At 41.5% G+C, this 14,949-nt stretch overlaps 1 protein-coding gene across 2 annotated transcripts in view; it reads right to left on the bottom strand.

The window, feature by feature from the left end:
* Positions 1-7,658: 7,658 nt before the first annotated feature.
* XKRX (XK related X-linked) overlaps positions 7,659-14,949 on the bottom strand; it is a 44,529-nt gene continuing 37,238 nt past the window's right edge. For both annotated transcript variants that reach the window (XM_069985913.1, XM_069985914.1), the window contains 2 exons: positions 14,582-14,844; positions 7,659-11,098 (listed from right to left, as the gene is read on the bottom strand). In XM_069985913.1, coding sequence (XP_069842014.1) covers positions 10,377-11,098; positions 14,582-14,844 — 985 coding nt within the window. In that variant the 3' untranslated portion in view covers positions 7,659-10,376. The remainder of the gene's footprint in view (positions 11,099-14,581; positions 14,845-14,949) is intronic.

Below are 14,949 nucleotides of genomic sequence, written 5' to 3'. Positions count from 1 at the left end.
CCTTCCAATAATTAAATGCAGAGACAATTGCACCTCCACTCTCAGGATAGGTGGGGGTCCCAGTGGTCAGATGCCCACCTATCAGGTTCTTATCCCCAATCTTATGGCTAAGGGATAACAAACCTTCAGAAATAAAAGTACACAAGAGAAATGGGACATATTTAAGAGCATCCTGGGTAAATCGTGTGAACGACACATACCATATGGGAATAAACGTAGTAGAAATAAGAGAAATCCAATGTGTTAACTACAGCTGTAAGGGGTGCAATAAATGATAAGAAACAAGCGTTCAGACTACTAAAACAAGAGGGTAGTGGGGAAGCACTGAGCAACTATAGACAGAAGAATAGAATGTGTAAAACGCAAATAAAAGAAGCAAAAATAGCAACAGAAAGAAGGATAGCCACAGAAAGTAAAACAAATCCCAAAATGTTCTTCACCTATATAAATAACAAAAGACTTAAAACCGAAAATGTTGGTGCCCTCAAAAATAATCTGGGTGTAATGGTGGAGGGGGAAGAGGAAAAGGCCAATCTACTAAATACATTCTTCTCTACTGTATTCACAGAGGAGAATCCCATAACAGACGACATGACTAGGGATAATGTTAATCCTCCCATAAATCTCATCTGCCTAACACAACAAGAAGTGGGGAAACGCCTTAAAAACATTAAAATCCATAAGTCACCGGGCCCAGAAGGTATCCATCCTAGAGTTTTGTAAGAATTAAATACTGTGTTGGACAGACCGTTATTCCTAATATTTAAAGATTCTATTACGACAGGGATTGTTCCACAGGACTGGCGCATAGCTAATGTGGTACCAATATTCAAGAAGGGGTCAAGGAGTGATCCTGGAAACTACAGGCCCGTAAGTCTAACATCTATAGTAGGTAAAGTATTTGAGGGGTTTGTAAGAGATGCTATACTGGAGTATCTTAACGAAAATAATCTTATGACGCAGCACCAGCATGGATTTATGAGGGATCGGTCCTGTCAGACTAATCTGATCGGCTTCTATGAAGAGGTAAGTTATAGACTGGACCTGGGGGAGGCTGTGGATGTTGTGTATCTGGACTTTTCAAAGGCATTTGATACTGTGCCGCATGAAAGGTTGGTCTACAAAATGAGGATGCTGGGACTGGGGGAAAACGTATGCAAATGGGTAAGTAACTGGTTGTGTGATAGAAAACAGAGGGTGGTCATTGATGGAAAATATTCAGATTGGGTTTTAGTTACTAGTGGGGTACCACAGGGGTCAGTGTTGGGTCCACTTCTTTTTAATATTTTTATTAATGATCTTGTAGAGGGGCTACAGAGTAGAATCTCAATTTTTGCAGATGATACTAAACTGGGTAAAGTAATCAGTACAGAGGAGGATAATATCATATTACAGAGGAATTTGGAGAAGCTAGAGGCTTGGGCGGAGAAATGGCAAATGAAGTTTAATGTGGATAAATGTAAGGTTATGCATTTGGGCCATAGAAATAATAAGTACAGTTATGTGCTAAATAATAAAACACTGGGTAAAACTACTTCCGAAAAGGACCTGGGGGTATTGGTGGACAGTAAACTCAACTTTAGTGATCAGTGCCAGGCAGCAGCTGCCAAGGCTAATAAAATAATGGGGTGCATCAAAAGAGGTATAGATGCTAAAGATGAGAACATAGTTTTGCCTCTTTATAAATCACTAGTCAGACCACATATGGAATACTGTGTACAGTTTTGGGCACCGGTATATAAGAAGGACATAGGTGAACTGGAGCGGGTGCAGAGGAGGGCAACAAAGGTCATTAAGGGAATGGGTGGGTTACAGTACCAAGACAGGTTATCAAGCTTGGGGTTATTTATGCTAGAAAAAAGACGTCTTAGGGACGATCTGATCACAATGTACAAATATATGAATGGACAGTACAGAGATCTTTTTAGTGGTCTTTTTACTCCTAGGTCCGTAACAATGACAAGGGGGCATCCTCTACGTCTAGAGGAAAGAAGATTTCATCATCAGCATCGACACGGGTTCTTTACTGTACGAGCGGTAAGACTGTGGAACTCTCTGCCACATGATGTTGTAATGGCCGATTCATTAAATAAGTTCAAGGGAGGCCTGGATACTTTTCTTGAACAATATAATATTACAAGTTATGGGCATTAGATTTCTGGTGATACGTTGATCCGGGGATTGTTCTGGTTGCCATTGCAGTCGGGGGAGGGGGGGAGTTTCTCCAGGTGGTGGGGCGGTTGTCTTCTGCCCCATAGGGGTTTTTCGCCTTCCTGGATCAACACAGTAGGATTCTCCTAGGTTGAACCTGATGGACTCTTGTCTTCTTTCAACCTTATTTACTATGTTACTATGTATGTTACTATGAGAGTACCTCTTAAGGCTATGTTTAGGTCGTGTTCCCGAAACACTGATGAACACATTTAGTTTAAACTACTGTCCCATGCATGTATGGATGGCCATTCACTGTAGCTGGGATTATCAGCAACATTGTGCTACCACTGGTGACTGCATAGGGGTGTGAGTTCAGCAGCGTGCATTCATTGGCATGTGAGAAAGCAGACAAAAGGTAGGAAACACAGAATGGGGGAAGTATAATGCTTTTACATTTCCCTTTCCAGCTGCATCCTCTGCTGCAGAAAATCTGTAATTCATTTTCCTACCAATAAGAAATCAGTGTTTACTGATCAGAACTATGGATGACTTACTGAACGTATTGTATCTAATATAGGACTGTGTTAGACATCTGTACCACTGATACTTGTGTAAAGCAGATCTTAGGCTGCATATGATTTTGGGAGTTTTACAGTTTAAAAGTTTGTGCTAGTGTGCTGTCACAGCTGCGCAGCTGTGTCAGTACACTAGCACAGACTTTTAAACTGTCCAGTCCACAGAACACTGTGCGTGTGGGTGTGAGAACTGCGTTTGGATCACAGTCCAAATGCATAAGTGGACACACAGTCTCAGGTTTAACCCAGCTTTGGCATACCTTTGGCTAGAGCTAGCATTCCTTAGACCAGCGTTTCCCAACCGGGGTGCCGCGGCACACTGGTGTGCCGGTAGAACCCGCCAGGGGTGCCGCGGGATCCCGGTAGGAAATGCGCGCTGTCACTTTAAGCACTTTAATGCACAGATCATTTTGATGTTCCGCCCGCTCACACATTAAAGTGAGCATAAAATGTAGGAGCAGGAAGTTTCAGCATCCTGCTCCTACATTCACTCCCATAGGCTGCCTGCACTTCATACCAGCAGCCTATGGGAGGCCGGGACGTGACCTCTCCGGCAGGCGTGATGATGTGACGTCATCACGCCTGCCGGACGTCCGGTCCCCGCGGCTTGCAAGATGGAGCCAGAAGAGGAGGAGAGCTGCTGCCTGCAGCCACAGTGCGGATTAGGTGAGTAGGATGTTTGGTTTTTTTTAGGGGCAGAGCAGAAAGGCATTATTAGTTCATGGGGGGCACCATTACTTCTTGGGGGCACCTCTGGGGGAATTATTACTTTATGGGGGCACCTCTGGGGGCATTATTAGCTCATGGGGGGCACCTCTGGGGGCATTATTAGTATATGGGGGCACCTCTGGGGGCATTATTAGTATATGGGGGCACCTCTGGGGCCATTATTAGTATATGGGGCACCTCTGGGGGCATTATTAGTATATGGGGGCACCTCTGGGGGCATTATTAGTTCATGGGGGCACCTCTGGGGCATTATTAGCTCATGGGGGCATTATTAGTTCATAGGGGGCACCTCTGGGGGAATAATTAGCTCATGGGGGCACCTCTGGGGGCATTATTACTTCATAGGGGGCACCTCTGGGGGCATTATTAGTTCATGGGGGAACCTCTGGGGGCATTATAAGCTCATGGAGGCACCTCTGGGGGCATTATTAGTTCATGGGGGGCACCTCTGGGGGCATTATTAGCTCATGGGGGCACCTCTGGGGGCATTATTAGCTCATGGGGGCACCTCTGGGGGCATTATTAGTATATGGGGGCACCTCTGGGGGCATTAATAGTATATGGGGGCACCTCTGGGGGCATTATTAGTTCATGAGGGAAACTCTGGGGGCATTATTAGTTCATGGGGGCACCTCTGTGGGCCTTATTAGCTCATGGGGGCACCTCTGGGGGCATTATTAGTTCATGGGGGCACCTCTGGGGGCATTATTAGTTCATGGGGCACCTCTGGGGGCATTATTAGCTCATGGGGGCACAGTGCGGGATCCTACATACAGGGGGCATCCCACATTCCTACTCGCTTTACTGCACATAACACCAAACAGCGCAGTTACTTTGGGAGCCTACAGGAGGGAGAAAGGAAGTTGCTAGAAATGTGCGGAGCCTAAATTGTTTGTCTCGCAGGTTCTGAAGAGATGAAACGTATCTGGAAAGAATCATCATGGAGGACTGGACTGGATGGAGAGGAAAAGGGAAAGTGACGCCTCAGATCAAAGAACACCTGTGAGTCACTGTATGATGGTTTTCTTATTTTGTAGAACATTATTTAGTAGGGGTGCCCCGAGGAAATGTTTTTTTCCAAGGGGTGCCCCGAGGTGGAAAAGGTTGTGAAGCACTGCCTTAGACTATGTTAACACAAAGTAAAAATAGAGAAAAGGTGGCTGCTTTTGCTATTTAAAAAAAATGACAGTTTTTGCCGTGATTTTAACTGACTGCAATGGCAATGCATTGAAGTCAATGGAAAGACGGACGTCCAATGCACACAATGTATTGAATAACGGACCTTTTTACCACAGACGTCAAAATAGCTGGATCCATTTCACGAGTCAGTGTTTAGTATTACTATTTATAATTCAAAATAAGGAGGGGAACAAAAAAAAAGTATAATTTGGGCGAATTTACTAAAACTGGTGTCTCACAAGGCAGTCTTGCACAAAATCCCGCTGCTGTTGGATTTGGCAGTTTCATTTTGGGTGCCCACTTTTTTGTGGCGTTTTTCTGGTCTCCAAAAAGTGCTAGAAAAGTGTTTTGGGTTTTTTTCATGCATTTGCGTTTTCTTTGGTGGTTTAGGCATTTTATGGCTGTACTTCCCCTTCCTCTGCCATCACATGACATAGTTGCTGGACCAAAAGGGTGCAAAAACGCATAAAAAAAAAAAAAAAAAAAAAAAAAAAAAGCCACACACAGCAATGGCGTTTTTGAGATGACAAGAACATTCCCATTGAAGTCTAAGGGAGGAAAACACCAGTTTGCAAAAAAAAAAAATTAAAAAAAATGCCACACCCTTAGCATGAGTTTTGGAGGAACTGCCCAGAGCCCCAAAAAAGAGAGGAGACAAAAACGCATTTTTATTGGTGTTTTTCTGAGATTTTAAGTAGTATGAAGCCAGCCTCCGAGCTATGCTTCGGGTAATGAACCAGCCACTGGAAACTGTATGTAGATATCTATGTGGGCTCCAAAATACCGCAGCTTTCTACAAAATTTTGGTACTTACCATCCTGTCCTCTTTTACATGAAGTCCATGTAGGGTGGTGGGTGGCAACAGATTCGCCTTAAGGGAGGCTTATATAGGAGAGGGGGTAGTTCTTACCTTGGTAACTTATTGTGGACATTAATGTCTGATGAGTGGAATGTTGTCATATTTCTATGCAAGAGATTACAGGCAATTTTACGTTTTGTTTTTTTTTTACATTTATTTAATCTTTGAAGATGGCAAAGTAATACCTTACAGGGGTTGTCCAGAGAGCAGAAAATGGAAAATACGTTCACCTGAGACAAGAGTGAGAGCGTATTATATTGCAATCATGACATGCGAGTAAAAAAAACAGCACAAATGCGATGGTTAGTAGGCACGCGAGGTCAATGTAACAACAGGAGACAGGTGCAGGGGGGAAGTGGTGCATCCGGGAGAAAGAATAGGTTTCTGCCTACTGGACAACCCCTATAAGATGGTATTAGCACCTCGTATAACTTAACATTTAGATACATATGGACACACAAAAATTTATGGTGTAAAAGTTTGCAAAGATGGCATATTTGTACTTATAAATAAACACAGCAACAAAAACAACTTCAATTAGGGTATGTGCACACTTCGGAAAATAGATGGAAAATCCGTTGCGGAATCCGCTGCTCGCAGACTGCAACACACGCGTCTCCGGCATGTTATAGACTCCATTCTATGCAAGGGCGTATTCCGTAGTCCATCCAAAGAATGAACGTGTTCATTCTTTGGATGGATGACGGAATCTGCCCGCGCATAGAATGGAGGCTATGACACGGGCGGAGACGTGTGTGCCTGTCGCAGATCACGAGCGGCCGATTCTGTGATGGATTTTGCGTCTTATTTTCCAAAGTGTGCACATACCCTTATAGAGGAACAGTGCGTCACCTATAAAAATAGTAGTCAGGCACATGGTGGTTATGTCTCACATGTAGATAATAGCACTATAAAACAGTGCACATTTGTCCCCAAATTAGCTGTGGCAAATTCACATGATTTGTTGCGTATTTTGCTGTGAAAATGCTGCATATAGCCAAACTCTGATGGGGATGTCTGAAGGTTCAGAAAGTTTATTGGCAGGATTTTTTTTTAAATATAAAGTACTCAATAGTTAAAAGGGGTATTCTAAATTATATTAATATATTATACTTAGCCTCCTCGCTCCTCCATCTTTTCTGTGTCAGTCCTCTCTTGTACTCCTTTGTGTCTGTGTCGGTATGAGGAGCTTCCAGCTCTGCCAATCAGTGGCCCCAGTAGTGTCCTGTGACTGAGACATGTACAGCATAGTGGGGAACCAATGTGGAGTGGCAGTTGATCAAGGTGGGTAAGTATAGTTTTTTTTTTTTTTTAATACTATTTAAATGCACCCGAAGCACAGTTAGATAGAAAAAAATATCTCTGGAATACTACTTTAAATCCCTATCTTCATCCAAGCTCAAGTCCCTGCCAGTCTTTGCTACAGGGTACAGCAATAATATGGTGCATCAACATGCTGTATCTAGTGGCTTGCAACAACTATAGCCAAGAAATAGATATAGCAGCCACATGTGGGGCAATTGCACTGGTGAGTGGGAAAGGAATAGGTGAGTACTGTTTTTTTTTTATTTTTATATTAGAATATTTGTGTCCCCCCCCCCATAGTACAAAACTCTTTTGATGATGCTCTTTGAATCAAAACTTAAAAGATTCCTGAAATGTGAAAAACACTTGAGAATGTTAACCTAAGGCTTCTACCTTTGCCAGATGAAGCTTTATTTTAATTCCTACATTTTCCACCGAAATCAATATACATATTTCATAGTGTTCAGTAATAGCCTCAATGGGGGCTGTATGACTACCACTTTAAGTGGGCTAATGGTCATACAATGGAAACAGCATATAAATTTAAAATACAAAATAAACCCAGGATTATTGTCCAATGAGGCAGAAGCGCAGCAGACATTAAAATAGGCCAGCTAATCCTCCTGACATCTATAAAACACAGCAGTTATCTGATCAGCTTTGCGAGTGGTAAAATACAGCTGTAAAAAAGTTACAGAAAAAAAGGTTATAAGAAGACCCAAGGCCCTGTGTACCTTACATCAAGGCCCTGTTTTAGGTCTATATGCTGAGGAAAATGGTTATATACTAAACATATCCAAGGGGCCCCATTCACACAAGAGTGTCCTTTTGGCCTCCAGAGAACTGGTATACATAGCAATGGCATATACCTTTATTAGCAAATATAGGAAAGCACAGCAGACTGACCTTCCTTTACAGTGGGCTGCCACAAAAAATAAGTTACAGTTTTCCAAAGTCAAAGGTGACATGTGTCCGTGTACACACTTACACATACGTCGCAGGAATAAGTCTAGAAATCTTCCTGATTTTGGTTCGGTTCGATTTCAGCTTTTATCACATGTACAAGGCCACATCACACAAAAATGCAGTTGATTTTCAATCTATATGTGCGAGCAAAAAAATTTGTGTGGAGTGAGCACTAAAATGTTTGAATGTCAATGGGAGACTTAAGCATTTAACCAGGTGTCCCCTGCTCGGCAGAGTGGAGGGTATCTGGTTGAACTAAAAACCTAAGAAAGTTCTTTCTCCCACACCATGTTATTCTGTGTGAATTTACTTATCACAGCATGAATTTGTACCTATGTTGCTTTTTAAGGTGAAAAACAGTAACAATGTAACAAAAACATGCTGTGATAAATACACACAAAAAGAAGCTGGCAGAGGAGGAAGAACTCGGCATAGGCAGCGATCACGTCTTTGCAGGATGCACTTGACCATGAGTTGCATGCTTCCTCAACACAAAATTAAATACTTTCCACTAGTAATTTTGGATTTCCCCATAGGATTCAGAGTGGACAATCCACAGAAAATCTACAACATTTAATGTGCTGTGGCTTTAAAATCTGCACCTCAATATCTGCAGCAATATTTTCCTGCCATGTGTGGATGAATACTGTTAGGATCTCATCCACTTTGTTGGTACTGTTATACACTACAAATGTCTTTCCCCAAATCCAGCATAGCGGCCCAGTGTAAACGCACCTGAACACTGCTAATAAATAACAAAATAAAACCATCTTATTTGCATTATAATCAGAGATGTAACTAACGTGGTAACATGAAATACAGTGACAGAGGAGAAGGAATGTGACATATCTTCTGACAGCTAGAATACCCGGAGCTATAATTAGAAAACATGAGTAAGAGATATACTATGGGTATTGGAAATTACAGTATTTATGTTGCCTCTTCCACAGGAAGATCCAGTGACAGCACATTATGAACAAGGAAGTAGAATTTTAATCGACTGACAATAAATGTAATCACAGTAACATAGCGCTTTTGTGCCGCAATTTCGGAAAACCCCGTGGCAAAACTGTACCGTGCGGACACATCCTAGACCACTCAGTGATTAAGAACAGGTATTAGTCAGCCACACACCTCTGCTTAAGGATTTTACTCCCAACACTGGTGTATGTAAAGGCTGAACTAGCGATCCAGCAATTGTACCTGTGGCCCTCCCCACTCTATAATAGAGCAGTATAAAGCTCCTTAGACGAGCACAGAGGATTTAGTTTTTTTCACCGATACAATATTTTATATGATGTAAAATTCTATTGAAATAGTAACATATCAGAAATACTGCTGCTGTTGCCCATAGTAATCAATCAATTGATTACCTTTCCCTTTGATCAGCGATATCTGTCTATTCGGCCCATAATTTTCCCAAGTAACAGGGCCCTAAAAACACTCGATTTTCTGCTTTAGCTAAAAGACGAGGGACACCTTTTAAAATCAGACTATATTCTTGGTGCATATTCACATTTGTCATCCTAGTAGGACTTGCAGAAATCAAACTCCTGACGTATAACTTTACGTAGTATTAAGCCAATGGCAAATCCAATGCACATTCTGTATGTCTTACGTGATTTCAGCTTTTTCACAGCACTGTAATACATTCAGATTTTAAAGGGAATTTGGCCACCACATGTGAATCCACCCTGAAAGTACACTAGAAAAATGTAAATGGTGTCAGTGCTTGTGTTTCTAATAGACAGTCTTGAGAGGCTCTCATGTGGAAATCTATTAGTTGTAGAGAGTTGGGCAATTCTACCTATGGAAAAAGCATACATGCTCCTCTAGTGCCATCTATAGGCAGCTGCCCTGTAAGGCAATATCCAGTGCAGAAACTGTCACATAGAAATACCATATGGAATCACTGATATGGTAATACAGCTCTGTAAGCAATAGGACCGGGTACTTAATTTAGGTTCTCCATTGCAGCATTCTGACACAGTTATGCTCAGCCATCAGCTGCGTTATCAGCTGCTCAGCCGCGATTGGCTGAGCACAGTTATGCTCAGCCAATCGCGGCTGAGTAGCTGATGACGCGGCAGAGGGCGGCCGGCACTAGGGACGGTCGGAGCAGTTCGGCACAAGATAGCGGACGGGGGTCGGCTAGAGGCAGGTATGTATAGAACACGGGGAAGGGGGCGATTCACTAACATAACATACATTACAAAATTGTATAACTTTGTAATGTGTGTTATTTAGTGAATAATTGTTTAGCGCCGCACTACCCCTTTAAGATTTTGGAATAACCCCTTTAAATAGGTCATATGTGGCAATGTGGCTACCTACAGGTGACACTAAAGAGATAGTTTTCTTCCATCTGAAGGAGCTAGTTTACATAGGCCAGATGTCATCTTAAAAGGTGACTCATTATTATATGTACCAGCCAACAACACCTGCAACAATAGTTCTAGTTAAAATGTTAAGGTGTGTGACCGCAGGAAGTAGCCTGAGAAATTTGATAGCTTTGAACGCAGTAAAATTTCATAGTGATGATGACAATTTACCATAGCACATAGCAGATGAGCACAGTGTGCCTCCCAATTACAAGTCAGGCTTCCTCTTTACACATCAGTCTCTTTTCCGCCAACAAGGGTATGAGTCGGCTTTCTTCTTAGGCAAGAACACATTATAAAGTCTGAAACATTGTTGCTAAAAATAGATCGGCAAGGATGAAAATACTGATAGAAAAGGAGCATAAATGAGACAGCAGCACAGTATCCGACCAACAACTGTACCACGAGTAATGGGGAACAAAAGTACTCAAACCCATCCTCTTTATAAAAATACCACAGTAAAATAAGGGCTGCATTCTCCAGCAGTCTGAAAGTATAATGTAGACCCAATCTCCCCCAGTTCTGAGACTGGTCAATTAAGTCCCTTTCACTTAAATTGAGCTGAACTGCTGACCAGCAAAACATGTTGATAGCAGAGTATAGCAAGGTGACCGTACCCAGAACAGTCACTGTGCCTAAGCAGCTGAAGTTCTTTTCCACATTCTGAGGAAGGCTCGACCCACTCTTCCAAAAGTAGATCCACGGTAAAAGGAAAAGAGCAATCAAGTTCACCAATGCCACAGCTGCCACCCAGACCTTAAGCGCAGAACAGAACAACACCAGAACAGTGACACGGGTGGCGATCTCCAGACATCTCCATACAATGATGCAGAGGAAAGCTGGTACGCTCAGATGCACCTTGTAGTCATCATATTTGATTTGGATGGCCAAAACGTTTAGAACCAAAGCGCCATAAGTGGTTGAAGCTAGAGACATAGCCATGAGGACAGCTGAAAGAAAATGGAAGAAAACAATAATGTTACCATAATACTATTATTAATGTAGTTCAATGTAATAAACTGACAGTTATTGTAAATTTATTTTAACATGCCCTGTGTGAACATATGACGGAGTGCAGTTACAGCATAGTACACAGAGATACTGTAGTGACCAAGCAATCCTGGTTTAAATTTGGCCAAATATGGTGTAATGCTGTAGACTGCAGTAATTCTAAGAAGAAAATCCACAGCATGTATAGTACCAGAAAGGGGGAAGAGATTTTATAACTCTCATCCACACGCTGCAGAAAAATCTGCCAAGGAAATTGACCTTTTCAAAACATTCTGCATTCACTTAGCACTTTTTTTGTGTGATATAACTTTTGTTGTGTTGCATACACCTGTGTTTTAATATATATTAAGTCATGATTGACACCTGCTATGTTCAGAATTTGCATTTAGAGACCCACAATAGTCTGTCATCATTTTTGGTGCTTGGCTTAACCTTCATGTTTCCAAAGATCCAGTGATGTTCTCTCCCTTTTTGTTTGTTTAGATCTTATTAAATGTATGTATATAATAAAGAATAGAAGGAACAAAGGAAAAAAGGAAGGGTGTACGGTCCAGCACTCCAAGGCATTCGGGGAAGATAGGCTAGTAAAAAATAACTTTTAATCTGTACTGTTAAAATAACGTTTTAAAACCAACGCATTAAGCGCCATGGCGCGAAACGCGTTGGTTTTAAAACGTTATTTTAACAGTACAGATTAAAAGTTATGTTTTACTAGCCTATCTTCCCCGAATGCTTCGGAGTGCTGGACCGTACACCCTTCCTTTTTTCCTTTGTTCCTTCTGTGAATCCACGTTCGGCCGCGTTTGGGATCCGTGCACCCACCCATCCCCCTCCAACATACAGGGAACCTACTGTCTGCCAGTTCCAGGTGAGCTGATCCAACTCCTTACTACTTTCAGTATAATAAAGAATAGTCTATGTATACCACTTCTGTCTCTGTATGAGCAATCAGTACACAATGCCTAGTTCTGCCCTACTGTCAATTGAGGTTGTGTGTCACTATATGTATAACTTCTAGTATTATTGGTACCACTGCTGGTTCTATTCCTAGTGCTGCTGGTATAATTAAAGGGGAACTCCAGCGAAAGGTTTTTTTTCCTTCACATCAACTGGTGTCAGAAAGTTATACAGATTTATAATTTACTTCCATTTAAAAATCTCAAGTCTTCCAATACTTATCAGCTGATGTATGCCCTGCAGGAGGTGTTGAATTCTTTCCAGTCTGACCCGGTGCTCTCTGCTCCCACCTTTGTCCATGACAGGAACTGTCTAGGGCCATAGCAAATCCCCATAGAAAACCTTTCTTGCTTTGGACAAACAGAGGTGACAGCAGGGAGCATTGTTTCAGACTGGAAAGACAACAGTTCCTGCAGTGTTGGAACACTTGAGATTTTTAGATAGAAAGTTATATAGAGTTATCATTTACTTCTGACAGGAGTCGATTTGAAAGAATTGCATTTGCTGGAGTTCCCCTTTAAGAGAATATTTGTCCCAATAAGAGTCCTTCCAATAAAATGGCCATTGGCAATGTGTAGAAGAAAAGGCATGCAGCTCAAACCTAATACCGCCCCGTCCCCCCTTTTAAACTTTCTGGTTCATGTGCCTAGCAGTGGGGAAACCATGGTTGCTTGCAATGGTTGTTCTAAAAGCATGAAGTAGTAGAGAGAAATATATGCAATATCAGTGTCATACAAGGTGAGTAAATAACAAAAAAGCTGTGACATGAGCAATGTTAGCAGACACCGGATTTGAAACAAGCCAGGTACAAAAAACGAAAGATATGAAAAATAAACAGAAGTGACTCAACAGGAACCTGTGGAATTAAACACTATTCACAAGCTCATATTTCCCAGCTACAAGTTTGTGAACCTTATCAACATATTCTGCAAACATTTGACCTAAAACAACAGATTGCTTAGTCGTATAGGTAGATTTAAAAAAATAAATAAAATCAAACAAATAAGTCAAAAATATTAGACCTGATAATTTATTCACTGAGGAAAATCACTATCAGGTCCTCTATCACTATCAATGGCCAAAGTATGTGAACCTTTAGGCCATACCCCCATGCATACACTATTGGCCGTGCATTGCTGGCAGTATTATTAGGAGGGAACGGTTTAAGACTTTAATTTTGTATGCGGTATATCTTTAGTGGTCTTGCCCCCACCTGTTATAACATATATTCAATATATAAAAGTTTATACATTTAGTCCAAGAGAGACATAATTTTTTACAACAGTCTTCTAATATGGATGTAGCAAAGTTACCGCTCCTGTAGTCCACCAGGGTAAAATCCATAAATAGTAAAAGAAGGTAACAGCATCCAAGCGTTGTAAAGTGCAAAAAAGCTAAATGCTTTATTCCATTATGGCAACATAACAGCGACGTTTCGACCAATGCGGTCTTTTTCAGCTTTAAAAAGACCGCATTGGTCGAAACGTTGCTGTTATGTTGCCATGATGGAATAAAGCATTTTGCTTTTTTTTTTTCCACTTTACAACGCTTGGATGCTGTTACCTTCTTTTACTATTCAATATGTAAGTCATGATTAACACCTGCCATATTCAGATTTGGATCTAGAGACCTACAATAGAGTCTGTCATGATTTTTTTTTGGTGCTTGGTTTTACCTTTATGTCTCCAGTGCTCCAGTGGCAAGTGTTACCTTCAAGTGTTTCTATTTTATTCATTGTATTTATATAATAATGAAATAGAATTTTTTATATTACTATGGAGTGATCTTTTTTCTTATGTAGGATTCTACTGTTATTGAAAATGTATGGCCACCAAAGATCCCACTACTTTAGCCGATGCCTTCATTAATTCTTAAAAGCAAATTCTTTGTACAGGTATTCACCAATAGGTGGCTCTGTATCAGTATTTTTTGCATAAATTGAGGCAGTCATAGATGTATAGGTGATCAGCCAGTATTTCCAAACAGTGTGGCCTCTTCGCTCACCTGACCTCACTTTGTGTAATTTCTGGTTATGGATTTTCTTGTAAGGGCCAAGTTTATTGTTACATACCTAAATCAATGCCACAATAAGTGACCACTAAGCTGTCAAGTGTAGTCATAACCTTTAACATTTAGCTGCAAGTTCTCGTCAGGAACACTTGGAGTTAAAGAGATTAGCAGCATCTAGGAACCTGTTAGACCACGGGGTGCAAGAAAAGATGACGGCTTAGGGGGCCCAGTGTATTGCAGGAGTGGGACCCCTGATGTGGCAGGCCTCGTAGCAGTCGCTATGGTGGTAGTTACGCCCCTGAAATGAAGCTGCACTGTATGAAGGGCTAAAGTTCTGATGTAAACCTGATGTAGTTTTAGGCCAAATTATGCAGAAATATAGAACATTCTTAAAGGTTCACAAACTTTCAAGCACTGCTGTGTAAAGCAATTATGAATTCAGTATATAGCCTTACCTCGTGTTGCTGGGACATATCGCTGCAAGACACAGACGTACAACTGAAGGGTTAGTTGTGGTGTTGAGCCGAGGAAGGCTTGAATAACAGCCGTGCGCTTAAAGGCATTACGGTGTGTAGCCAGTCTTCTCAATGAATGTCCGACTTCTCGTTCTTCTTCTTCAAACACCCCCCAACCACGTAAATGCTTTTTGCGAGAGATGCTCACATATGGCTCTTCCTCACGACCCATCTGGCAGTATACGATTAGGGCTTCCACACATCTAAGGGATAGTGTAGTGGGACATTTTTATTATGAGATAGAATGGTTTCTTCATAGTAAAGTAGAAACATGCTATAGATTTATGCATAGTAAAACCTGAAAATAT

Source organism: Dendropsophus ebraccatus, chromosome 10 (genome assembly GCF_027789765.1).
Source record: "Dendropsophus ebraccatus isolate aDenEbr1 chromosome 10, aDenEbr1.pat, whole genome shotgun sequence".
NCBI lineage: Eukaryota > Metazoa > Chordata > Amphibia > Anura > Hylidae > Dendropsophus > Dendropsophus ebraccatus.
Note: the sequence above shows the minus strand (reverse complement) of the source record. Positions and strands in the feature narration are given on the sequence as shown.